Here is a 20,821-nt window from a genome sequence, read left to right on the forward strand (position 1 = left end):
CCCACCCCCCGCCCTGCTCTGGCCTCCAGGGCACCTCCTCCAGCCTCCTGCCCTCCCCTGAGCCCTGCAGGCTTTGCCTTTTCTCTGTCTTCCTTGGTGTCGCAGACCAGTGGTTCCCTGGGGACCCCCGTCTTCTCTGAAGGGCTGTTCAGCTGGGGCCACAGAGGCCCTGGTGGATTTCTCCCCAAGACTCCCCCCTCTCTGCCCAGCCAAATGCGCCCAGCTGCTGGTGAGCATAAGGCAGAAGCGCCCGGAGGACCAGGATGCCGAGGGCATCCAGAAAGTGTTGCACTTTGGCTCTGTTGCCGTGGGCTGCACCGCTGAGAGGCAGATCAAGCTGTATAACCCATCGGTGGTATGCGTCCTGTGCACATAGGGGGAGTGGGGGCAGGACTCAGGGACCACAGGGCCAGGTGCTCCTAATACTCAGCCCCTGTACAGAATGTTGCAACCTCACGTACCCATGTCTGCTGATACACTCATGTCAAAAGGGGTCCCACTCTCCTGTCAGCTTGGGGCTGGGCTGGGGTATCCCTTGACCTGCCCCAGAGCAACTCCAAGAGAAGTCCTAAGGTGTCCTGATGCCAGGACCACAGGCAGCCTTTGTGGTACCTTTGAGAAAAGGAAAAGGTGCCCCCTCTGGGTGGTCCCAGTGTAGGGGGCTCGGCTCGGCCCCACGGCTCGGCCCATTCCTTCCTCCCGGCAGAGGCAGCCTTGCTCCACCATCAAAGCTGATGATTGAGGCACAGGTGGGGCTTCAGCTGCCCTCACCCCCTCGGCGGGGCACCTTGGTAATAACAGACGAGCCACCCTGTGACCTGACCACCTCCTGTCCCCACCTGGCCCCGTAGGTGAGCGCCCCCTTCAGGATTGAAGTGGCCCCAGACATGCTGGCCAAAGACGAGGCCTTCTCGTGCCCCACGGCCCATGGCATCGTGCCCCCAGGAGAGAAGAAATGCGTGTCAGTGTTCTTCCACCCCAAGACCTTGGACGTCAGGACTATGGACTACTTGTCCGTCATGCCCTCTGGCTGTGCCTCCCAAACCCTGCTCAAAGTCGTTGGTTTCTGTAGAGGTACTGGCAGTCCCAGGTCACTGCACTCCCTCTGGAGACAGGAGCAACCCATGCGTAGGATTGGCAAGTGCCCGCTCCTAGTCGCCCAGGGCCTCCTTGCCCTCAGCCTGGGTGTCTGCTGCCCCCTGGTGGAATCAGTGAGGAACCAGTTGAAGACACCTGGAGATATTGTTCCCATGCTCACCCCTGGTGACCTGGTGGTCCGCTCAGGCCTTTCCAACCCAACCTTCTGTCTCCAGGCAGCACCACCTCCCATCAGTGGTACCCTTTGACATAGCCTCAGGGAGGCTGATACCCCAGCCCCACTCAGGTGGCTGGGCCCACTCACAGAGCCCCCATTCCTCCGCCCAGGTCCTGACGTGTCCCTGCAGTACTATTGTGTCGACTTCAGCTGGGTCAACCTCGGGAAGCGCTCGGAGCAGTCCCTGTGGATTGAGAACAAGTCGGACTGCACGGCCCACTTCCAGTTTGACATTGACTGTCAGGAGAGCGTCTTCAACATCAGACCTGCCTTTGGGACCCTGGTGGGCAAGGCCCGCGTGACCCTGCACTGTGCCTTCCAGCCCACTCACCCCATCATCTACTTTCGGAGGGTGGCCTGTTTCATCCACCACCAGGTGAGCTATGGGGGAGGGGGTGAGGAGGGGCTCCCCGGGAAGCTGGAGGGGCTGATCCGAGTCCTAGTAATGAAGACAGTGCTTGGTGCTCAGTCCCCTGTATTCTGGAACTTCCAGGGCTGTCTGCCTGGATCATCACCTCCAGAGCCCTAGTCTGGCTTTTGGAGCCAGAGTTTGGCCAGGGGCATGTGAACGCTCGCTCCGAGCCGGGTGGGTAGGCCAGTCTTGCTGTGACTGCTGCCAGGCCAAGGACTTTGCTGCTGATGCTGCTAATGGGCTGGTGTAGGGGGGACTGGACCTCGCCCCATGCAGCATGTGCAGAGCAGAGGGCCTTGAAGTGACGACCCCAACCCGGGCCCCTGGACAAGGTGGTACAAACTGTGCCCTGACCAGCTGGTCTCTGGCCAAAGAGGCTCAAATCTAGCCTCATACAGACAAATGTCGCAGGACCCACTGTTCCTCGACCTGATTGGGACGTGTCACTCGGACAGCACAAAGCCAGCCATCCTCAGGCCTCAGCACCTCGCTTGGTACCGCACACACCTGGTGCGGGGCCTGACGCTCTACCCGCCTGACATCCTGGATATCATGCTGAAGGAGAAGAAGCTGGAGCAGGATAAGAACGGTGCCCTGATGGTTCCCACTGAGGTTCGATGGACCCCTCTGGGGCCCCGGGGGCCATCTACCCTCCCCAGGTTCACGCCCCCTTCTCAATTCTTGGGCAGTCCTGTGCTCCATAGCCCTGTGGGTACCCTTAGTAGTCGGGGGTGACGTGTGTGGAGCTCTTGTAGCCTTTTCCAGAAAGGAGCATGCAGATGAGGGGCAGCGGCAGGAGGAATGGCAGCTGGGCCCCCGGCAACCGGCTCTCCCCACACAGGACCTGGAGGACATACCAGCCCCGCAGTATCCCCTCATCCCCCCCATGACCGAGTACTTCTTCGACGGCACCAACGACATGGCCATCTTTCCCCCGCCCGTCAGCATTGAGCCTGTCGAGGTGGATTTTGGTGCCTGCCCCAGGCCCAAGGACCCCAACTCTGTCCCCCTGTGCCTGATGAACTACACCAAAGGCAAAATCACTGTGGCCTGGACACGCAGGGCTGATTGCCCCTTCTGGGTGACTCCAAACCCCTGCGATGTGCCCCCTCTCAAGTCCACAGCCATGCGCTTGCACTTCCAGCCGCCTCACCCCAACTGCCTGTACGCCGTGGAGCTTGAAGCCTTTGCTGTCTATAAGGTGTGTGGGCAGATGAGAGGGGGAAGGTGGGTTCTCTGCCCTGGAGGCTGAATGGCAGGCTATGGGGTCGGAAGGGGTGACGGGGTGATGTAGGATCCATCCTCTCTGTGCCAGGCTCTGCTCCCTCTTCTTGTCTCCTTGGCTGGACTGCAGCCTTAGCGGTCTGTGTTTTCCCAGGCTCATGGCCCGCCTTGGCCGAGGGGCTTCTTGACCCAGCTGATTATGTCTCACTCACATGTGCCTCCCACCCCTCCAGAGGGAGAACTCAGTGGGGCTCAAGCCCTTTGGGAAATTTTGGTGCACATAGTTTCCTGGGGCTCCTGGCTGGTGTGGCGGGGTGGCTCCTGGCCTCCCTCTAGTCCTTGAAGTAGGAAGTGGTCCCTCTAAAAGAGCTGTGGGCAGGAACTAGGGCCTGGGGGGCGGAGTCAGGGGCACCTGGTGATTAGGTGTGTGTAGGGAGCGGCTTCTAGTCCAACTTCCCTTGACCAGGCTGTCCCAGCCACGTCTCTTAGCCCCAGATGTGTCGCTCCCTCCTCATCTCCAGTCCATCCTGCCCTTTCCCTCCTTTCTCTGCTCTACCCACCCTGCTGTTCTCTCCCAGTGGCTGGGTGCTGGGGCTCAGGGAAGAGGAGAGCTGTGCAGTCAAGGTCAGAGTCCCTTACCAGCTCTGTGACCTTGGGCACGTCCCTTAATGCCTCTGAGCCCTGGTCTTTTCATCTATGAACTTGGGAGCATATCCAAACTTCTGAGAAGTTTTTCCAAAGCTGAGTCTTTAGTTGTCTCTGTTCTAATATCTTGGCAGTGGCGGGACTCGGAAGTTCGTAGGAATAAGGCTGTGGACACCTGGCTTGGCTGAGCCTGTCAGACTTTTAGGCTACAGGCTATAACGCTGCGCTGTCCGATATGCCAATCGCCAGCCACATGTGGCTGCTGAGTACTTGTACTGTGTCTAGTCCAAACAGATGTGCTGTAAAGGGGGGAGACACACTGATTTCTAAGACTTAGCACAAAAGAATGCAAAATGCCTCCTGCATCACTTATATATCGATTATACGTTGAAATGAAAAGATTTTGGATCAGCTGGGTTAAATAAAATGTATTGTTGAATAAATTTTATGCGTTTCACCTTGTTGATGTGGCTACTAGAACATTTACTTTTTATTTATTTATCTTTTAACATCTTTATCGGAGTATAATTGCTTTACAATGGTGTGTTTCTGCTGTATAACAAAGTGAATCAGCTATGCGTATACATATATCCCCATATCTCCTCCCTCTTGCCTCTCCCTCCCACCCTCCCTATCCCATCCCTCTAGGTGGTCACAAAGCAACGAGCAGATCTCCCTGTGCGGCTGCTTCCCACTAGCTATCTATTTTACATTTGGTAGTGTATATATGTCCATGCCACTCTCTCACTTCGTCCCAGCTTACCCTTCCCCCTCCCCGTGTCCTCAAGTCCATTCTCTACATCTGCGTCTTTATTCCTGTCCTGCCCCTAGGTTCTTCAGAACCATTTTTTTTTAATATTCCATATATATGTGTTAGCATGTGGTATTTGTTTTTCTCTTTCTGACTTACTTCACTCTGTATGACAGACTCTAGGTCCATCCACCTCACTGCAAATAACTCAATTTCGTTTCCTTTTATGGCTGAGTAATATTCCATTGTATATATGTGCCACATCTTCTTTATCCATTCATCTGTTGATGGACACTTAGGTTGCTTCCGTGCCCTGGCTATTGTAAATAGAGCTGCAATGAACATTGTGGTACATGACTCTTTTTGAATTCTGGTTTTCTCAGGGTATATGCCCAGTAGTGGGATTGCTGGGACTAGAACATTTAAAATGCCGTTTGCGGCTCACACTTGTGGCTTGCATTATATTTCTGTTGGCCAGTGCTCTCTGGGCACATTCCTGCAGGGTGAATGCTGCTTTCACATCTCAGCCCCACCCTCGTCTGGCTGGGAGGATCAAAGAGCACGTTTGCTGAGTGCTCAGGGCAGGGCCTGGCGCACAGCTGGAGGGGCTGCTATGACTGCTGTTCTCCGCACTGTCTTCTCAGAGGGCCCCTCCCTCTGGGCCCCATGTAGGGCTCCTGCAGTACAGGGCAGGCAAGCTGGGGTGCCCCACAGGGTCAGACACAGGACTCAGCCTATCCATGGGTCCGGCCCTCCTGCAGGTCCTGCGGAGCTACAACAATATCGAAGAGGACTGCACTGTGTGCCCGTCCTGGTGCCTGAGGCTCCGGGCACGAGGCCACAGTTATTGTGCTGACTTGGAGCACCACATCCCTCAGTATACCCTGGATGCCCCCAAGGTGAGCGTGGCCCCAGCAGCGGTGGGAGGTGGAACAGGGGAGCCTGGCTTCTGCCGTGGCCTGCAGATCCCTCTCCTGTCTCTGATGGCCTCAGAAACATGTCAAGCACCCTCCCTGGCCGTCCCAACCTCCCCACTGCCAGCCCCTGGGGCTCTGCGCCCATCAAGGACTCTCTCCTGGACCACAGCACGGGGACCGGGAAGAGGCTGGGGCTTAGACCTATGGCTCCGGCCTGCCCCGTCTGAAATACTCCCCGGTCCTCTCACTCAGGTTTAAAAGTCTCCAGCTCCTCCATTCGCTGTGTTTACTGAGTGCCTGCTAGGGATATGACCACCCACGTCATGAGCCCCTGCCGGTGGGGATCATCCAGCTCTGGAGGGGTTGCAGAGCCCGCCCCCGGTTTAGCCCCATCCTCAGGGAGTCATCGTTCCCAGGTCTCTCAGAAGGGCCCTTGGAGGCCCCATCTGACCTGAGCCCCAGGACGCCACAAGGCTGAGAAACATAGATTCTAGAGCCAGGCGGCCAAGTTCTAATCCTGGTTTCTCCTTCGATGCCTCTTCCCAGCTTCCATTTCCATCGTCAGTCTTTTCATCCGTCTGCACTTCCCGCACGCCTCATGTTGCTAGAAAGATGCCACTTTTGGACAATGTGCTTGGGGTGGTCTTGCCCCCCCCCACTAGTTATACTTCTGCTCGAGGGCACCCCTTCCCAAAGCCCTCCTGACGGCACAGGGGCCTCCTCGCTGACCCTGACTCCCACCCCTTTCCCTCGGCCAGTTCCTCGTAGCAGTGTGTGGCCTTTACTAAAATCCAGCAGATTCTGGGCCCGTGTTGCCCCCTACCCCCACTGCCTCACGCACGGTGCTCATCGCCCCAGCTGGATGCGGCACCCAGGGCAGCGATTCCAGCCTTGTGTTTGGTACCCGGCCCAGCTCTTTGCCTGGTGCTGGCCACACCCTAAATGCTTAAGGAATGTTTGGAAGCTGGGATTGCTGGGGCTTTCCCTTTCCCAGAGTGGGGTTCCCCTCAGCTACCAGCATGAGAATCCTCTAGAAGGGGCTGCTTGCCCCCAGAGCTTCTGGACCAAGATCTTGGAAACTGGGTTCTCCAAAGCATGATTTGAGGGCGCCCTAAGATGGAAGAAACTTGGGGTGGGGGGGTCTCAGGGGCCTGAGTTTCCCGGAGCCTGTTCCTGTGGCCATCCCATCTCTCTGCCTGGAGGTCTCTGGAGGACAGAAGCATTTTTTGGTGCCAAGCTGTGTTCCTCCATTCCCCGCCCCCACGGCACTGACTGGGTTGTGTAGAGGCATCTTGGATCTCCCGAGAGGTGGCTCCACCCAAGCCCACACAGACTTCCCTGAGTGTATGTGTGTGAGGCGGGGATGGGCAGGGTGTGTAGATCTGAGCGTGGGTCCCTCTTCTCTCGCACCCCAGCTCTTTCCTGCAGTGTCCCCCAGTGAGCCCTCCTACCGCAGTCTGCTTCTGACCAACACAGGCTCCACGCTGCTGACCTTCCACCTGGACCCCAGAAGCAGCTCGGACGTCTCCCTACGGCCCAGCTCGGGCTTCGTGCTCCCTGGGGCCCACCAGATCTTCCTCATCTCTACCTACCCCAAGGGCACCTCCTGGAAGCAGCATGTTTTCTACTTGCAGTTCAATTTCTGCCCCCAGTATCTCAAGGTAGGAGGCAGGGGTAAGGACTGGGTCCTCGGGAGGGGGCCATAGTCTGGGGCTTCCTTTTTCAAAGCCATATTCTGGGACTGGCCTCTAAAGCTCCCCTAAAGTAGCTCAGGGGCTATTCCTCCTCCAGGAAGTGGCACAGCAGGGAGAGGACCCCTCGGCCACATCTGGGAACGGCTATCCTCAGGACCCTTTCTGTCCACCTTATGGGGTCGGGACAAGAAAAGGGGTACAGAGGTCCCCAAGGAAGGACTGGGGGCAACCCAAGACTCATATCTGCAGGTGGTAGAAGGGTGTTTGGGGCCAGGGCAGGGAAAGGGTCCAGGGTGTTGGACCCATGTCTGGCCCATGAAATGGTCTGCACATCCTCTTTCAGTCCCTGAGTTCTTTTCCTTATCTCCTGGGTCAGTCACTACATACTCTGCCTTTGACAGAAGCTGCCCGTGCGCAGGCTGGTAGAGGGCCTTTTGCTGCTCTCTCCGAGGGGGGAAAAGCTGCCCGCCCGTGACTTTTGGGGGAGCCAGGGCTTCAGGGTGATGCCAGGGCACTGTCCTCCCTTCACTGGCCCCAGGAGGTATGCATGCAGAGCCGGGAGGAGCCGCTGCAGCTGAAGCTGGACACCTGTAAAAGCGTCTTCTTCAAGCCCACCTGTGTGGGTTGCTCCTCCACCAGCCTCTTCACCTTCCAAAACCCGTCGCGTCTACCTCTGGAGTTTGAGTGGAGGGTCTCCCAGCAGCACCGGAAGATGCTGGCTGTGCAGCCCACCAGGGGGATTATCCAGTCCAATGAGAGCCTTGTGAGTGCCCTGCCACACTGCCGAGGGCCAGAGGGAAGGGGCCCGTCATCCTCACCTTCACCAGCATCTCTTACTCATGCCTATCAGGGGGCAGACTTACCCTCCCATTCAATCCACAGTCATTTCTTCCAGCCTTATGCGTCGGTATGATTGTTACCACACCCCCATTTTACAAAGAAGAATTGAGACTTAGAGGGGAAAAATAGCCATTTACTGAGACTGTGAGTTAGGAGGTGCAAAGCTGGGACTTGAAGCAGGGTTTCTGATGTCAGTGCCCAGAAAGGAGTCCACTCTCCATCCCTGGTCCCCACCGTGGAGAGATCACTGGAAGACGGTGTGGAGACAAATGGGTGGCTACCATTAAGGAGTGAGGAAGAGGGCTCGCCGACGTCAAAGTGGCGGGTCCCTGGTGGGGGGCATGGGGGGGCCCAAACTAGCAGCCTCCCATCCCTGGTCTAGGGCCTCTTAGTTGGGGAGGCCAAACTTGAGCCAAGAACCACCAACACACGGTGTCTGTTAGAAGCCGGGGGTAGTAACCTGCAAGGCGAGAGACCACACAGACTTGGGAGTCAACCTCAAGAGTTCACACCCCAGCTCCTGCCAAGCGCCCTCATCAGCTGTGTGACCTTGGGCAAGTTACCCCAGTTCTCTGAGTCTCCGGTTTCTCATCAGACAATGAGGCACTAAAAGAATACCACTTACCTCGTGGGGCTAAGGGCTCGAGGGGCTAAGGGAGATAACATGATGTGTGTAAGTGCCTGGTACGGGGAGACACTCAGGATGGGTTACCATAGCCTGATATCCTGCAGCGGGACCTTAGAGGTCCAAGAGCCTGGGCAGGGGTTCCCAGAGACCCCCATGCAGGGCTAATCTTTGTGACCCCAGACGCTGACGTGGACCTTCAGCCCTCTGGAGGAGATCAAGTACCTGTTCCGAGTGGGGATGTGGGTCTGGGAAGCTGGCCTGCCCCCAAACACCAAGCCCTCCGCCACCACCCACTACATGCTCCGGCTGGTGGGCATGGGCACCAGCAGCAGCCTCTCCGTGAGTGGGAGGACCCCGGCGGGGAGGGGAGGGGGCAGGGGACCAGGGCACCTGCGGGAGGGAAGGCCCCAGAGTGCATGAACCTGCCCTTCCTTGGGGATTCTCTGAGGCCAGCGCTGGGAAAGACGGGGCCGTGGATCTGGGGGAGCCCCCTGCCCCAGCCTGGCTGACTCTGGCCCTCAGGCAAAGGAAAAAGAGCTGGACTTTGGGAACGTGCTGGTGAACAGCGAGCAGACCAGGATGCTGGTGCTTCTGAATGACGGCAACTGCACCCTCTATTACCGCCTGTTCCTGGAGCAGTGCAGCCCTGAGGCTGTCGGCAATGGCCCCCTCGGTACTCAGGCCTGGGCGGGACTGGGCTGGGAGGCAGGCAATGAGGGGCGCTGGTTAAGACTGGTTAACCAGACCATGGTTCAGGGGCAGGCAGAGCAGGGCTTAAAACGTGGTGCTTCCACTTCCTAGATGTGTGGCGTTGCCGGGTGATCGTCCTCTCTGAGCCTCAACTCCCTCATCTGTAAAATGGGGCTGCTGGTGGAGCCTGCCTCACCGGGCAGCTAGGTGGCGCAAAGTGCTCAGTAGATGCCAGTGACACCAAGACACGTCCTCACACTGTCTTGATCTGGAGGAAGCACTCTGCTCCCCATTTCCTGGCTCAGGGCCTGCTCTCTAACCAGAGCAATGCTGGTCCAGGGGAGAGTATCTGGGGTGGAGCAAGAGGAAAGGCTGGACCTCCCTGGGCTGCACTGAGGGCCTCCTCTGCCCTTGACCCCACCTGGTCATTCCTGAGCAGCTCTGCAGCTGGACCGCACAGAGGGGAGCATGCCGCCCCGGTCCCAGGACACCATCTGCCTGACTGCCTGTCCCAAACACCGTTTCCAGTACTCCTGGACCATCAACTACTCTCTCCTCTCCCACAGAGGTACCTGGGCCATCTGGCACGGAGAGTCAGGACCAGGGAGGAAAGGGGGAGGACTGTGTGAGCAGGACTTGGGGTGGGAGGATGCCGAGGGTTCAGACAGAGCTGGCAGAGTGGGTGTGAGTGTGCCAGGGTGTGCCTTTGGGTGTCTGGTGTATACCAACCACATCTGTATGTGTGGGTGTCCGTTTGTGTGTGCCTGAGCTGTGGAGGACTCAACGCGAAGGGCTGGGCGCTGTGCTGATTTACTGTGGGATCGTAAGCAAATCCTCAACTGCCCTGGGCCTCAGTTTCCTCCTTCATAAAACGAGGTTGTTACCATCCTGCCCCGGGGCTGCCTGACAGGAGTCCAGCACAGGAGTGTTGGACTCCCTGGAATTGGATCCTGGCCTCAGCACTTATTAGCCATGTAATCTTAGTGACTTGTTTAACCTCCCTATGCCTCAGTTTCCACATCTGTAAAATGGGGATAATAATGGTACACAGGCAAAAAAATAAAGTACATGTTACCACATGGGCAAACCTTGAAAACATTACGCCAAGTGAAAGGAGCCAGTCACAAAAAGCTACACATTGTATGATTCCATTTATGTGAAACACCCAGAATAGGCAAATCTACAGAGACAGAAAGTAGATTAGTGGTTGCCAGGGGTGAACGGAGAGTGACAGCTACTTGGTACTGGGTTTCTTTGGGAAAGCCTGAAAACGTTCTAAAATTTGTGGTGATGGTTGCACAACTCTGAATATACAAAAAACATCACTGAACTGTATGTGTTAAAAGGGTTAATTTTATGGCATATAGATTATATCTCAATAAAGCCATTAGTAAGTATTATCGATAGTTTGAAAACAGTGCACGGTGGTGTTTGCCAAGCTCTTAGGACAGTGCCTGGTCCACAGAAAGTATCAGATAAAGTTTGGCTATTGTTGGAAGCATCCCAGAGTCTGCTCCTGACAAGGGTCCTGGGACAGGTTTCCCAGGACCCCTGCATCCTCAGCCTGTACGCCCCGCCCCAGAGGAGTTGGGAGGTGAGCCCACCCCTCTCTCCCACACCGCTTTCCCCCAGATAACAAGGTTGGGGAGAAGCAGGAGCTGTGTCGCGTGTCCCTGATGGCCGTGTACCCCCTACTCTCCATCCTGGATATCTGCTCCACGGGCAGCGCCGAGGGCATCACCCGGAAGCACCTGTGGCGCCTCTTCTCCCTAGACCTGCTCAACAGTTACTTGGAGCGCGACCCCACCCCCTGGGAACTCACCTACAAAGTGCCCACCCGGCACAGGTGAGGTGGGCCTGGGGGAGAGGCAGGGCCTGTCTGGGGATGTTCTTGGAGCTTTCCGTCCATGCCCTCAGCCCCAGGCCCTGTCAAAGAAGGGGCTCCCTATCTCCTCCCCAATTCCTGCCCATCCCCGGAGGAGCATGGAGAAGGCAGGGATGGGCTTGAGATCTAAAGTGCTGACCCACTCCTGCCCCCGAGTCCCAGATTCTCCAATTCCCACCTGTGGGGAGATGGGTGCCAAGCCAGCCACCCCTGGAAGGGCCCCATCCTGTCCCCAGCCCTGTTTCTGAGACCATTTCTCTGCTCCACACAGCATCAGCCAGATCCCCTCTTTCTTCACCCCTCTGAAGCTCAACTTCAATTTTGGGGCAGCACCAATAGATGCCCCACCCTCTGTGGTGCTCCTGGCCCTGAAGAACAGTGGAGTGGTGCCCCTGGACTGGTACAGAGGGGGGGCCCGGGGGGCCTGGGGGACAGGGGCTTGGAGGCCTTCTCTTGCTGGTGGTAGCCCTGGATGCCTGGTGTCTGTGAAGTGTGCCCCCCGCCCCCACTGAAGGATGTAGAGGCCAGGGTGGGATTAGGGTCGCCCAGCAGGACACCAGACCTGTCACTGGCTGAGTCGGGTCCACAGGCTCAGAAATGGTCGAATCACCCTATGGAGACTGACAGGGTCATCTTCAGAGCTTAAGAAATGGGAAGTAACCGTCACGCATCTGCTGCATGCTAGCCACTGGCCTTTATGAGCCTCTTCTCCTCCGAGCCTCACACCGACCCTGTGAAAAAAATCCCCCTCTGCTGACTCTTTCACAGATGGGAGGCTAAGGACTCAACCAAGAGCATTCAGCCATTAGAGGCAGAGCCAAGTTCAAGCCCAGATTTGTCCCAACTCCAGAATCCCTGCCTGCACTGGTTAGTCAGCAGGAAGCTGCGAGGTGCTCCTGCGTCCCAGGCATTGTGCTAGGCGCTGGGGCAGCCCCGACAGAGCCCCAGGCCAATGGGGGCCGGGCCTGCACAGGGGCGAGTTGAGGGTCTCTGGCAGGGAAGGACAGTGCTCTGCGGCCACAGCGCCGTTGTCAGGGAGATGACAGGGCTAAGCAAAGCCAGGTGAGCTGCAGTAAGGGTCGAGGCTAGCCACGGGGCAGGCTGCACTTCCCCAATCACAGGGGGCCCAGGCCTGGAGACCTGAGCCCACCAAGCTGGGCCCTTCCTGTGCTTGGCTTTCCTCCCACTGGGGCCCCAAACTGGTGCCCAGTAAGCATCCTGTTTCCATGCCAGTGCCATTTCTTTTTTTCCCTCCCTTCCTCTGCCACGCGCCTTGATTTCCTAGTAAACTTCCTTTTGATGACTTCCAACTTTGCTTGGCTAGATGGAGGTGAGAAAGAAGTGTCCCCATCTGGGTCAGGCTTGGGGGAGAGAGCCAGGGGCCCAGCCTGGGCATGGCAGTGAGTGGATAAGGGTGAACATATGCAGGGGGTGGGCATCTGTGATCTCAGGAACCTTCCTGCCTGAGCCGAGCCATGGGGTGCACGTGGGTGAGGCTGGTGGGGGGCTGCATCATCCGGGGTGCGGTGGCCACCCTGTACTCTCCGGGTTGTCCTGCCCCTCCCGGTGGTGGAGGATGCCGGGGGAGCTGACTTATTAGGCGGCTTCTGTCTGAGAAGGGCCGGGACTGTGAGTAACTCAGGGCTCCTGGCCCTGAGTGACTGGGAAGCTTGGCAGGCTGGTGGGGAAGGCCCAGGGCCCGCCTGGAGCTCTGGATCTGCCATTCCCTGGGTTGTTTGAGTGGCTGGGAGCCAGGCCCTGCAGGGCTCAGGAGTGGGGGCAGGAAAAGCGGCGCTGGCCTGTGTCCTGGTGTGGAGCAGGGTACCTTGGTGGATTGTGCATGCGTGTGTATTTGTGTAGGAGCAAGCCAGCTCACACTCTCTATGGAGAGGGTCCAGGTTGTTGGAAACTGGGGTGGGAGGAAAGCCGGGCAGAGTGCCCACCGAGCTGGGCCGTCCATTGGGACATCATTGGAGGTTCAGGAAGGCAGTCCGTGCTTGTTCCCGGATTCCAAACGCGGGGAACCTTCCTTGGAAGGCTTGACTCTCCTAGGCTTTCTGTGTTGTTGTGTTTCCTTTCAATTTCTTAGAAGGCTATTTTTGAAAATTCTAGCCGGGTCTCTGCTAAACTCATAAGGAACAGACCGAAGGTTTTATTCCTGCCAAGACCAGTAAGAAATGGGGAGTGTGGACTTGGCCTGCAGGCAGCAGCAGGCAGGACAGAAAAGCTGCCGTGCATTTAAGGGGTGATCCCTCACAGGCATCAGATATACGGGTTAACATCATCTGTTCCCTCACTCATTCATTAAGTCATTGGCTAAATGTTGACTGGGGCTTCCCAGGTGTAGGCTCCAGGCCCAGAGCTCAGAATAGCGACGCAGATGAGCCCAGGCCCTGGCCTCCAGGTGGGGCGGGCCGGCCTTTGGGTGCAGGGTGACAAGTGCTGTGAAAGAGGCTTGTGCAGTCACTTGCCTCAGTTTTGGAAGTGGTAGGTGGGGGTGGGCACATGAGAAAGTCTTCCTGGAGAAAGCTACAGCCAAGCTAGACCTGCAACCCAGGGAGCGGAGGCAAGAGAGGCTGCGATGAGCCTCCCAGATGGAGGGTGTAGCACGGACATGGGTAAGAGAAGAGGCCACAGAGTGGCTGCAACGTTGATAGGGGGACGGGCAGGGCCTTGGAGTCCTTCTCCTTCTGAGAAGGATTCGTGGATTGAGGCAGGGGGACAGGTTGGCAGGCTTCCACAGTCCCAACATGGGGGCCCACACCAGAGGACTGGCAGGGAAAAGGGGGCTGCGATCATTTGGAGGGAGACTGGGTGAGGGCCAAGAGGGAAACCATCCAGACATCCCCGAAGTATCAAGATCACCAGTTCTGCGGCTGATCAATATCCCGCAAATAAAATGACCAAACAGCTTATTCGCCTGTAGCAAGTCAAACAATACGAGGGTGATGCAAGAAAAGTAAGGAACACCCCAGCTCCCTCTCTAGTCTGCCCTGGAGGGTTTGGCATGAGCTTCCGCTCTCAGCACTGGTACAAGGCACAGACACAGGGACGCAGCTACCCTTTCATTTCTTTTACCATAATGGCATGATGTTACACGTATTACTCTCTGCTCAGCGTTATCGCAATAACCTTTTCCCTCAGCATTATGTCAGTAACATTCCCTATAGATCAATAAAGATCAAGACATATAGGGCTTCCCTGGTGGCGAAGTGGTTGAGAGTCCGCCTGCCGATGCAGGGGACGCGGGTTCGTGCCCCGGTCCAGGAAGACCCCACATGCCGCTGAGCGGCTGGACCCGTGAGCCATGGCCGCTGAGCCTGCGCGTCCGGAGCCTGTGCTCCGCAACGGGAGAGGACACAGCAGTGAGAGGCCCGCGTACCGCAAAAATAAATAAATAAATTTAAAAAAAAGACATATAGATCTAACTCATTCTTTTTAATAGTTGCATAGTATTCCATAATATGAATGGCCCTTACGTTTTAAAACCACTCCTTTATTAGATGACATTAGTTGTTCCCAGTGCTTTTTTCTTCCCCAGTGCTTTTTAATATTTTTTGCCATCACTAACAAAGTTGTAATAAACATCCTTGCGTGAGTATGTGTGTCTGTGTGTGCGCGTGTGTGCATGCCTGCCTGCCTGCACACTTAACGTTTATTCCTGCAGCTTAGCTCCCCCAAATAGAATTTCTGAGTCAAAGGGCATTTTTTATTCTATGCACTTTTTATTCTAAAAGATGCTGTCATAATTCCTACAACAAAAGGTGGTAGCAATTTCTTCTCTCCGGTGTTCGAAGATGTCGTTCTTTCTAAACTTACCAGCAGTGGATGTAACTATTTGTCACGATTCAGATGTGAAAATATTTAAGATTGATTCAAGGGAGTTTTTGTTTTTTTTTAACCAGATGTTCATTTTAAATTATTATTTATTTATGTATTTGGCTGCGTTGGGTCTTCATTTCTGTGCGAGGGCTTTCTCCAGTTGCGGCAAGCGGGGGCCACTCTTCATCGTGGTGCGTGGGCCTCTCACTGTCGTGGCCTCTCTTGTTGCGGAGCACAGGCTCTGGATGCGCAGGCTCAGTAGTTGTGGCTCACGGGCCCAGCTGCTCCGTGGCATGTGGGATCTTCCCGAACTCTCAACCACTGCGCCACCAGGGAAGCCCCAAGGAGTTTTGATTTGCATTTCCCAACTCCCCTTGAGCCTTTTCAGATGTGTTGGCTGTTTTCTTTCCCCCTTCTGGCCGTTCCCTCTTCCTAACCTCTGCCCATTTTGAGGACAGTTCTGTGTCATCCCTCTGAGAGCGCAGGGATCCTTCTTTTCAGATTGTGACCTTGGGACCCCTTGGTCACTTATTTGGTCACCATTTAGAGGGCAGTATCTGCTTTATACAGCACCAGGCATTACAGGGGCACTCATTCTATGCCCAGCCTTGCTTTGGGTTCAAGACTACCAGCCCTCTTGGGGACCCCTGGTTGGTGCTGCTGGCATTTCTAGGTGGCTCAAATGGCCCTTCCTAACAGCTTGTCACACAAACCCCTCCAGGGTCAGTGCCCAGCTCAAAGTGGCCCACATATACAAGCAGCACCCTGACCCCTGGCACCCACAATGCGAGCCCCAATCTCCGCTTTCCATTTAGTCATCAGGACCCTGCTTCTCTTCCTGGGTTTGGGGGCCATTATGAAATGAGGATCCACAACTGCTGCATTTGCCTGGCCATGCATGGGACAGCTTGCCTACTGGGGGATGAAGAAAAGGCCTCCATCCATCCTGCCTGGGGCTCAGAGCTCCTGCCTCTGCTCTGACTGAGCGACTCCACCCCTTCTGCTTTGCACCCCTTTCCCAGGGCCTTCCTCTTCCCAAGTGACCAGCAGATCGACCTGGAGCTGTGGGCAGAGCAGGTGGACTTTGACTGCACTGAACTGCACCAAATGTGCGTGCAGGACAATTGCATATTCTCCATCAGCCCCAAGGCTGGGAGCCTGAGTCCTGGGCAAGAGCAGATGGTGGAGTTCAAATACAGGTGCTGCCCCCACCGCCCGCCCTGCACTTCCAGTCCTGGAGACCCCCTTCCCCCCGACTCCTGGAGGACGCTGGCCTTGCACTGTGTGACTCCAGGGTATCCTGAGTGGCCACCACCCTGAGAAGGCCCCGCCTTCCCACCTGCAGGGGAAGTTTAATTTTCCTCTTGCCCCATCCCAGCTCAAGGGTTTCCACATAGCTGCCCCAAAGCCATAGGTGTGCCATGACCGCTTGTTCTTCCACTCGTACCAGGGCTCAGTAACTCATCCCAGACTCTCTCCTCCCTTCCAGCCACCTGTTCATTGGCACTGATCGCCTCCCGGTCCTCTTCAAGGTGTCCCATGGCCGGGAGATCCTGGTGAGGCCCAGCCCTGGTCCTGTCCTGGAAAACCAAGAGAGAGGCACAGGGAGCGGTGCTCCCCAGAGAGATGGGGTCCAGATCTCTCTGCTGGGTACTTCAGTTCCTCCCAGGGAAGGATGCTACTCACAGGCTTTCTATTTCCAGCTAAATTTCATAGGTGTGACAGTGAAGCTGGAGCAGAAGTACGTGCACTTCACTTCCACCAGCCATCAGTTCATCCCCGTCCCCATCGGCGACACACTGCCCCCAAGGCAGGTCAGTGGTACATTGTCCTGGTCACCAGGAGGCTTCAGTATTGATCTCTGTGTATCTGTATCAGCCCTTGACAGGATGACAAGGACCCTGCCCTCACTCTAAGAGGTGGGGTGACAGGTTGAACCCCAAGACTGGGCAACTGGGAGAGACCCAAGGCAAGAGGCTTCAGCTTCTTGGCACTGGTTCTAAACCTTTTGCCAGGCCTCATTCCCATGCAAAAGCAGGGAGTTCCTTCCTCTAACACAGGGTTTTTCAAACTTCTTTGACCATGAGCCATACTAATATATTTTGGAAAACCCAATACATACATACACATACAACTGAAACAAAACAAATCAGTACGTGCACCACTCCATGCTAAGTACTCTGATGTTTTCTTTTTTATTTTATTCTGTTCCATTTTTTAAAATGTTTTATTTATTTTATTTTACTTATTTTTATTTTTGGCTGTGTTGGGTCTTCATTGCTGCGCGCGGGCTTCCTTCTAGTTGCGGCGAGCGGGGGCTGCTGTTCGTTGCGGTGCACAGGCTTCTCATTGCGGTGGCTTCTCTTGTTGCGGAGCACAGGCTCTAGGCGCACGGGCTTCAGTAGTTGTGGCGTGCGGGCTCATTAGTTGTGGCTCACGGGCTCTAGAGCGCAGGCTCAGTAGTTGTGGCGCACGGGCTTAGTTGCTCCGTGGCACGTGGGATCTTCCAGGACCAGGGCTCGAACCCGTGTCCCCTGCATTGGCAGGCGTGTTCTTAACCACTGCACCACCAGGGAAGCCCTGTTCCATTTTTTAAATGCTGGACATGACCTGATAAATTGGTTTCATGACCTGCTTACTAATGGGTCTCAGTCACAGTTTGAAAATCACTGCCCCAAAAAGGGCATCTGGAGCATGAAAAGCTAGAATGTAAATCCTCAAAGCTATAGAATTTTATTTATTAATTGGAAGGAATCAGTTTCCTTTGTTCTGAAAATGTACATTGGAAATCTCCAAGAGAGGATATAGTATTTTCACAAACACTTCATCACTCTGAAATTTCTAACAATCGAGAAGCCCTTGTGTTTCTGGGCAGGGGCCTCTAGCCACTCAGCCGAGAGGCACAGGAATGGGCTTCCTAGACCTGAGAGGGGATCTCATAGTCCCGAGCTCTGCCCACTGCCTTACACCACCCTTTACACCACTGGCTTCCCAGAAGCCCCACCCAGAAACCCAGACCCTCAAAAGAGAAGGCAGAGACTCACATGCCTCCTGGAAAGCTTTCCAGAGAGATCAGACCACTCCCCCATGGCCCTGAACATAGACAATGGAAAAGGCCCCCAGATCTGGAGAAGACCCAGTTGTACCTCCAGCCAAACTCCACAACTACAGCCAAACTTCCTTTTTCGTTCGTAAGATGATGAAAGATGGTGGCCTGGACCTGCAAGAGAGCAGAGGAAACAGAGAAGTGAACAGATTTAATTTACATTTTGAAGACAGAATCCCTGGGACTTGCTGGGGATTGGATCTGGGAAGTAAGAGAAAGGGATGGATGAAAAATGTATTGGATTCCTAGTTTGAGCCACTGGAAATATGTAGTGCCATTTGCTGAAACAAGATACACTAGGGGGAGGAATAGGTTTTAGAGTGAAGAGTTGGGTTTTGGCTGAATTTAAGAGGCCTATGAGACAACCAGGAGGAGTTGTTTAGTAGTAGTTGGATACCAGGTCTGAAGCTCAGAGGGTGGTCCAAGCTAGAGAAAGAGCATCAGCGCATTCAGGGGTGGGTGCTGAGAAAGATGAGGGGCTGGACCTAAATCCAGACAAACTCTTTATTCTCACTGTCTTCCGTTTTCTCATCTCTAACATGGAGGCTTGGACCAGATCTCTGGTTTCAGGCAGGCCGTTCTGTGATTCCCCAACTGTGGAGTTAGTCTTGGGGGACCTCATATCTTCCTTCTGCTCCCTTATCTGCCCGTAAGCACAACGACCTCTAATGGCAGACATGGAGTGGCAGCCTCACAGGTAATTAGAATGAGAGCTTAGAAAACGATGAAGGGTCTGGATGGTGTATGCATGGACATCCCCCTGAATTCCAACACTAGGGACACAAGCATTAGTGTCCCCTTATACCTTGACTAAGGTAAGTTGAGAGCAAATAAAATAAGAATTACAGATTATACTTAAATGTCACAGGTTGAAAATATAGTTATATACTTCTTGGGTGATCAAGCCATACGGGAAATCAGAGGTATTTAAGGGAGCTCTGGGACTGTAAGGGTGACATCATGGGGATCAACCTGCCCTCCTACAGTGGACACAGAATCCCAGGCTCTCTGCATTGCAGCCCAGAGCTGGTGTGGAGATTTCCCTGTTCCTTCCCCCTGCAGATTTATGAGCTGTATAACGGTGGCTCGGTGCCCGTGACGTATGAGATCCAGACCAGCATCCTGTCGCAGGTTCAGGAAAAAAATTTTGATCACCCCGTCTTCTGCTGCCTCAACCCCAAAGGGGAGATCCAGCCAGGCACAACTGCTCGCGTCTTCTGGATCTTCTCACCTATTGAGGCCAAGACCTACATGGTGAGCAGCAGCCTGGGCTAACACGGGCTTGGGGCGGGGGGTTGGAGGTGGCCTCCCCAGCAGGCCTTGCTCTGACCAGTGCCTTCCCCCACCTTCCTAACTTCCCAGGTGGATGTGCCCATACACATCCTGGGATGGAACTCAGCCATCATCCGCTTCCAGGGAGTGGGCTATGACCCTCACATCATGGGCGACACAGCCCCATTCCACAACATCTCCTCATGGGACAATAGCTCCATCCACTCGAGGCTGATGGTTCCTGGACAGGTAGGGGGAAGGGATCTGGGAAGGCCTGAGGCCTAGGAGGAGACTGAGGGTCCAGGGTGTCCACTGCGGAGGGGTGGGGAGGCTGCGAAAGAAGAGATGGAGTTGAGAAGGGAGGGATACAGAGGTGAACCTGGAACCAGCCCTCCTCCAGATTTAGGAGGCAGCACCAGCTCCATGAGAGGCTTACCCTGCCACCTAGTGCCCACAGGTGTTCCTGCTCCAGCCACTCCACCTGCTGCAGGGCCCTCCACCCGCCCTTGCCTCTGGGCATTGGGATGGAGGTATTGAAAGGAGTAAAAAGAAGCTCTGCCATTCTAGGGCACTGAGATATTATCTTCATATAGAACAGTCTCTCCCCTGGACGTAGGTGGATTTTGCTGAAATATCTAGGGTCAGTAACACTACCTTTAGTTCACACACTCCTCCCTGTTGGGAGGTCTGACACATCCATCCATTTCCCCACTGATCCACATGCCTGTTTATTCATCCATGTATCTCTCCATCCATCCATCCATGCACTCATCCAGTTACTATCCACCAATACATCTGCCTGTCCACTCTTCCACTCCTACCCTCTTTGGACTCTTACTGAAGGATGAGTACTGTGGGGTCACAGAGAAGAGCCCGACAAAGTCTCAGCTCTGGAGGCACTCAGGGTCTAGACAGAGAGAAAGTGCCCCTTCCACGGCCTCAATCTTTCCAGATACCCCTAGAACACAGCTCCTGCTGTGTGCCCAGTGAAGGTGCCAACAGCTGATCACCTGCTAATTTACAACCATCCTTCAGAGACAAACTTTGTCGGCTTTACTTCTGCCTTCTCTAAGCAAATTCTGATTTCTCAGCCCTTCCAAGCCTATTTTAATGGTCAAAATCATAGGCTTTAGAGTGAGACTGTCAGGGTTTATCCCAGCTGTGCCTGTGAGAGACCTTTGGAAAAGTATTTATGCTCTCTGAACCTTAGCAGCACGTCTATAAAGTGAAGATGGTTAGTAGTGCCTATATATAGTAGTAGCCTATATATTGGGCCACTGTGAGGATCAAATGCACGTCAGTTGCCTACAGTGGTACCTGGCCTGTTGAAAGCACTCAGTGACTGGTAGTGGTTGCTATGCTTAGTATTTCTTCACCTCCCGAAGTTGCTGCCGTGTTGTCCCCACCAGCAGAACGTCTTCCTGTCCCAGTCTCATATCTCCCTGGGGAACATTCCTGTGCAGAGCAAGTGCAGCCGTCTGCTGTTCCTCAACAACATCTCCAAGAATGAGACAATTGTCTTTGCCTGGCAGTGGAAGGCTCTAGACTTTGGGGAGGTGAGAGTTCCCTGTGTTTGCAGAATGAGAACCTCCAGAGGGGCTCTAGACTCACCCCGTCCCA

The 20,821-nt window shown here is 55.0% G+C and overlaps 1 protein-coding gene across 1 annotated transcript in view; it reads left to right on the forward strand.

Moving 5' to 3' along the window:
* The window catches only part of CFAP65 (cilia and flagella associated protein 65), a 54,013-nt gene that overhangs the window by 27,360 nt on the left and 5,832 nt on the right, over window positions 1-20,821 (forward strand). Inside the window, exons 9-27 of the mRNA XM_024763141.1 lie at window positions 210-355; window positions 852-1,074; window positions 1,426-1,691; window positions 2,139-2,339; window positions 2,569-2,928; window positions 5,109-5,246; window positions 6,680-6,925; window positions 7,497-7,721; window positions 8,607-8,765; window positions 8,949-9,099; window positions 9,556-9,684; window positions 10,749-10,962; window positions 11,273-11,401; window positions 15,846-16,022; window positions 16,313-16,379; window positions 16,527-16,637; window positions 18,992-19,183; window positions 19,292-19,450; window positions 20,614-20,757. Of these exons, the coding sequence (XP_024618909.1) occupies window positions 210-355; window positions 852-1,074; window positions 1,426-1,691; window positions 2,139-2,339; window positions 2,569-2,928; window positions 5,109-5,246; window positions 6,680-6,925; window positions 7,497-7,721; window positions 8,607-8,765; window positions 8,949-9,099; window positions 9,556-9,684; window positions 10,749-10,962; window positions 11,273-11,401; window positions 15,846-16,022; window positions 16,313-16,379; window positions 16,527-16,637; window positions 18,992-19,183; window positions 19,292-19,450; window positions 20,614-20,757 (3,437 nt within the window). The remainder of the gene's footprint in view (window positions 1-209; window positions 356-851; window positions 1,075-1,425; window positions 1,692-2,138; window positions 2,340-2,568; window positions 2,929-5,108; window positions 5,247-6,679; window positions 6,926-7,496; window positions 7,722-8,606; window positions 8,766-8,948; window positions 9,100-9,555; window positions 9,685-10,748; window positions 10,963-11,272; window positions 11,402-15,845; window positions 16,023-16,312; window positions 16,380-16,526; window positions 16,638-18,991; window positions 19,184-19,291; window positions 19,451-20,613; window positions 20,758-20,821) is intronic.

Source organism: Neophocaena asiaeorientalis, unplaced genomic scaffold (assembly GCF_003031525.2).
Source record: "Neophocaena asiaeorientalis asiaeorientalis breed wild unplaced genomic scaffold, Neophocaena_asiaeorientalis_V1.1 scaffold86, whole genome shotgun sequence".
In the NCBI taxonomy this organism is placed as follows: Eukaryota; Metazoa; Chordata; class Mammalia; order Artiodactyla; family Phocoenidae; genus Neophocaena; species Neophocaena asiaeorientalis.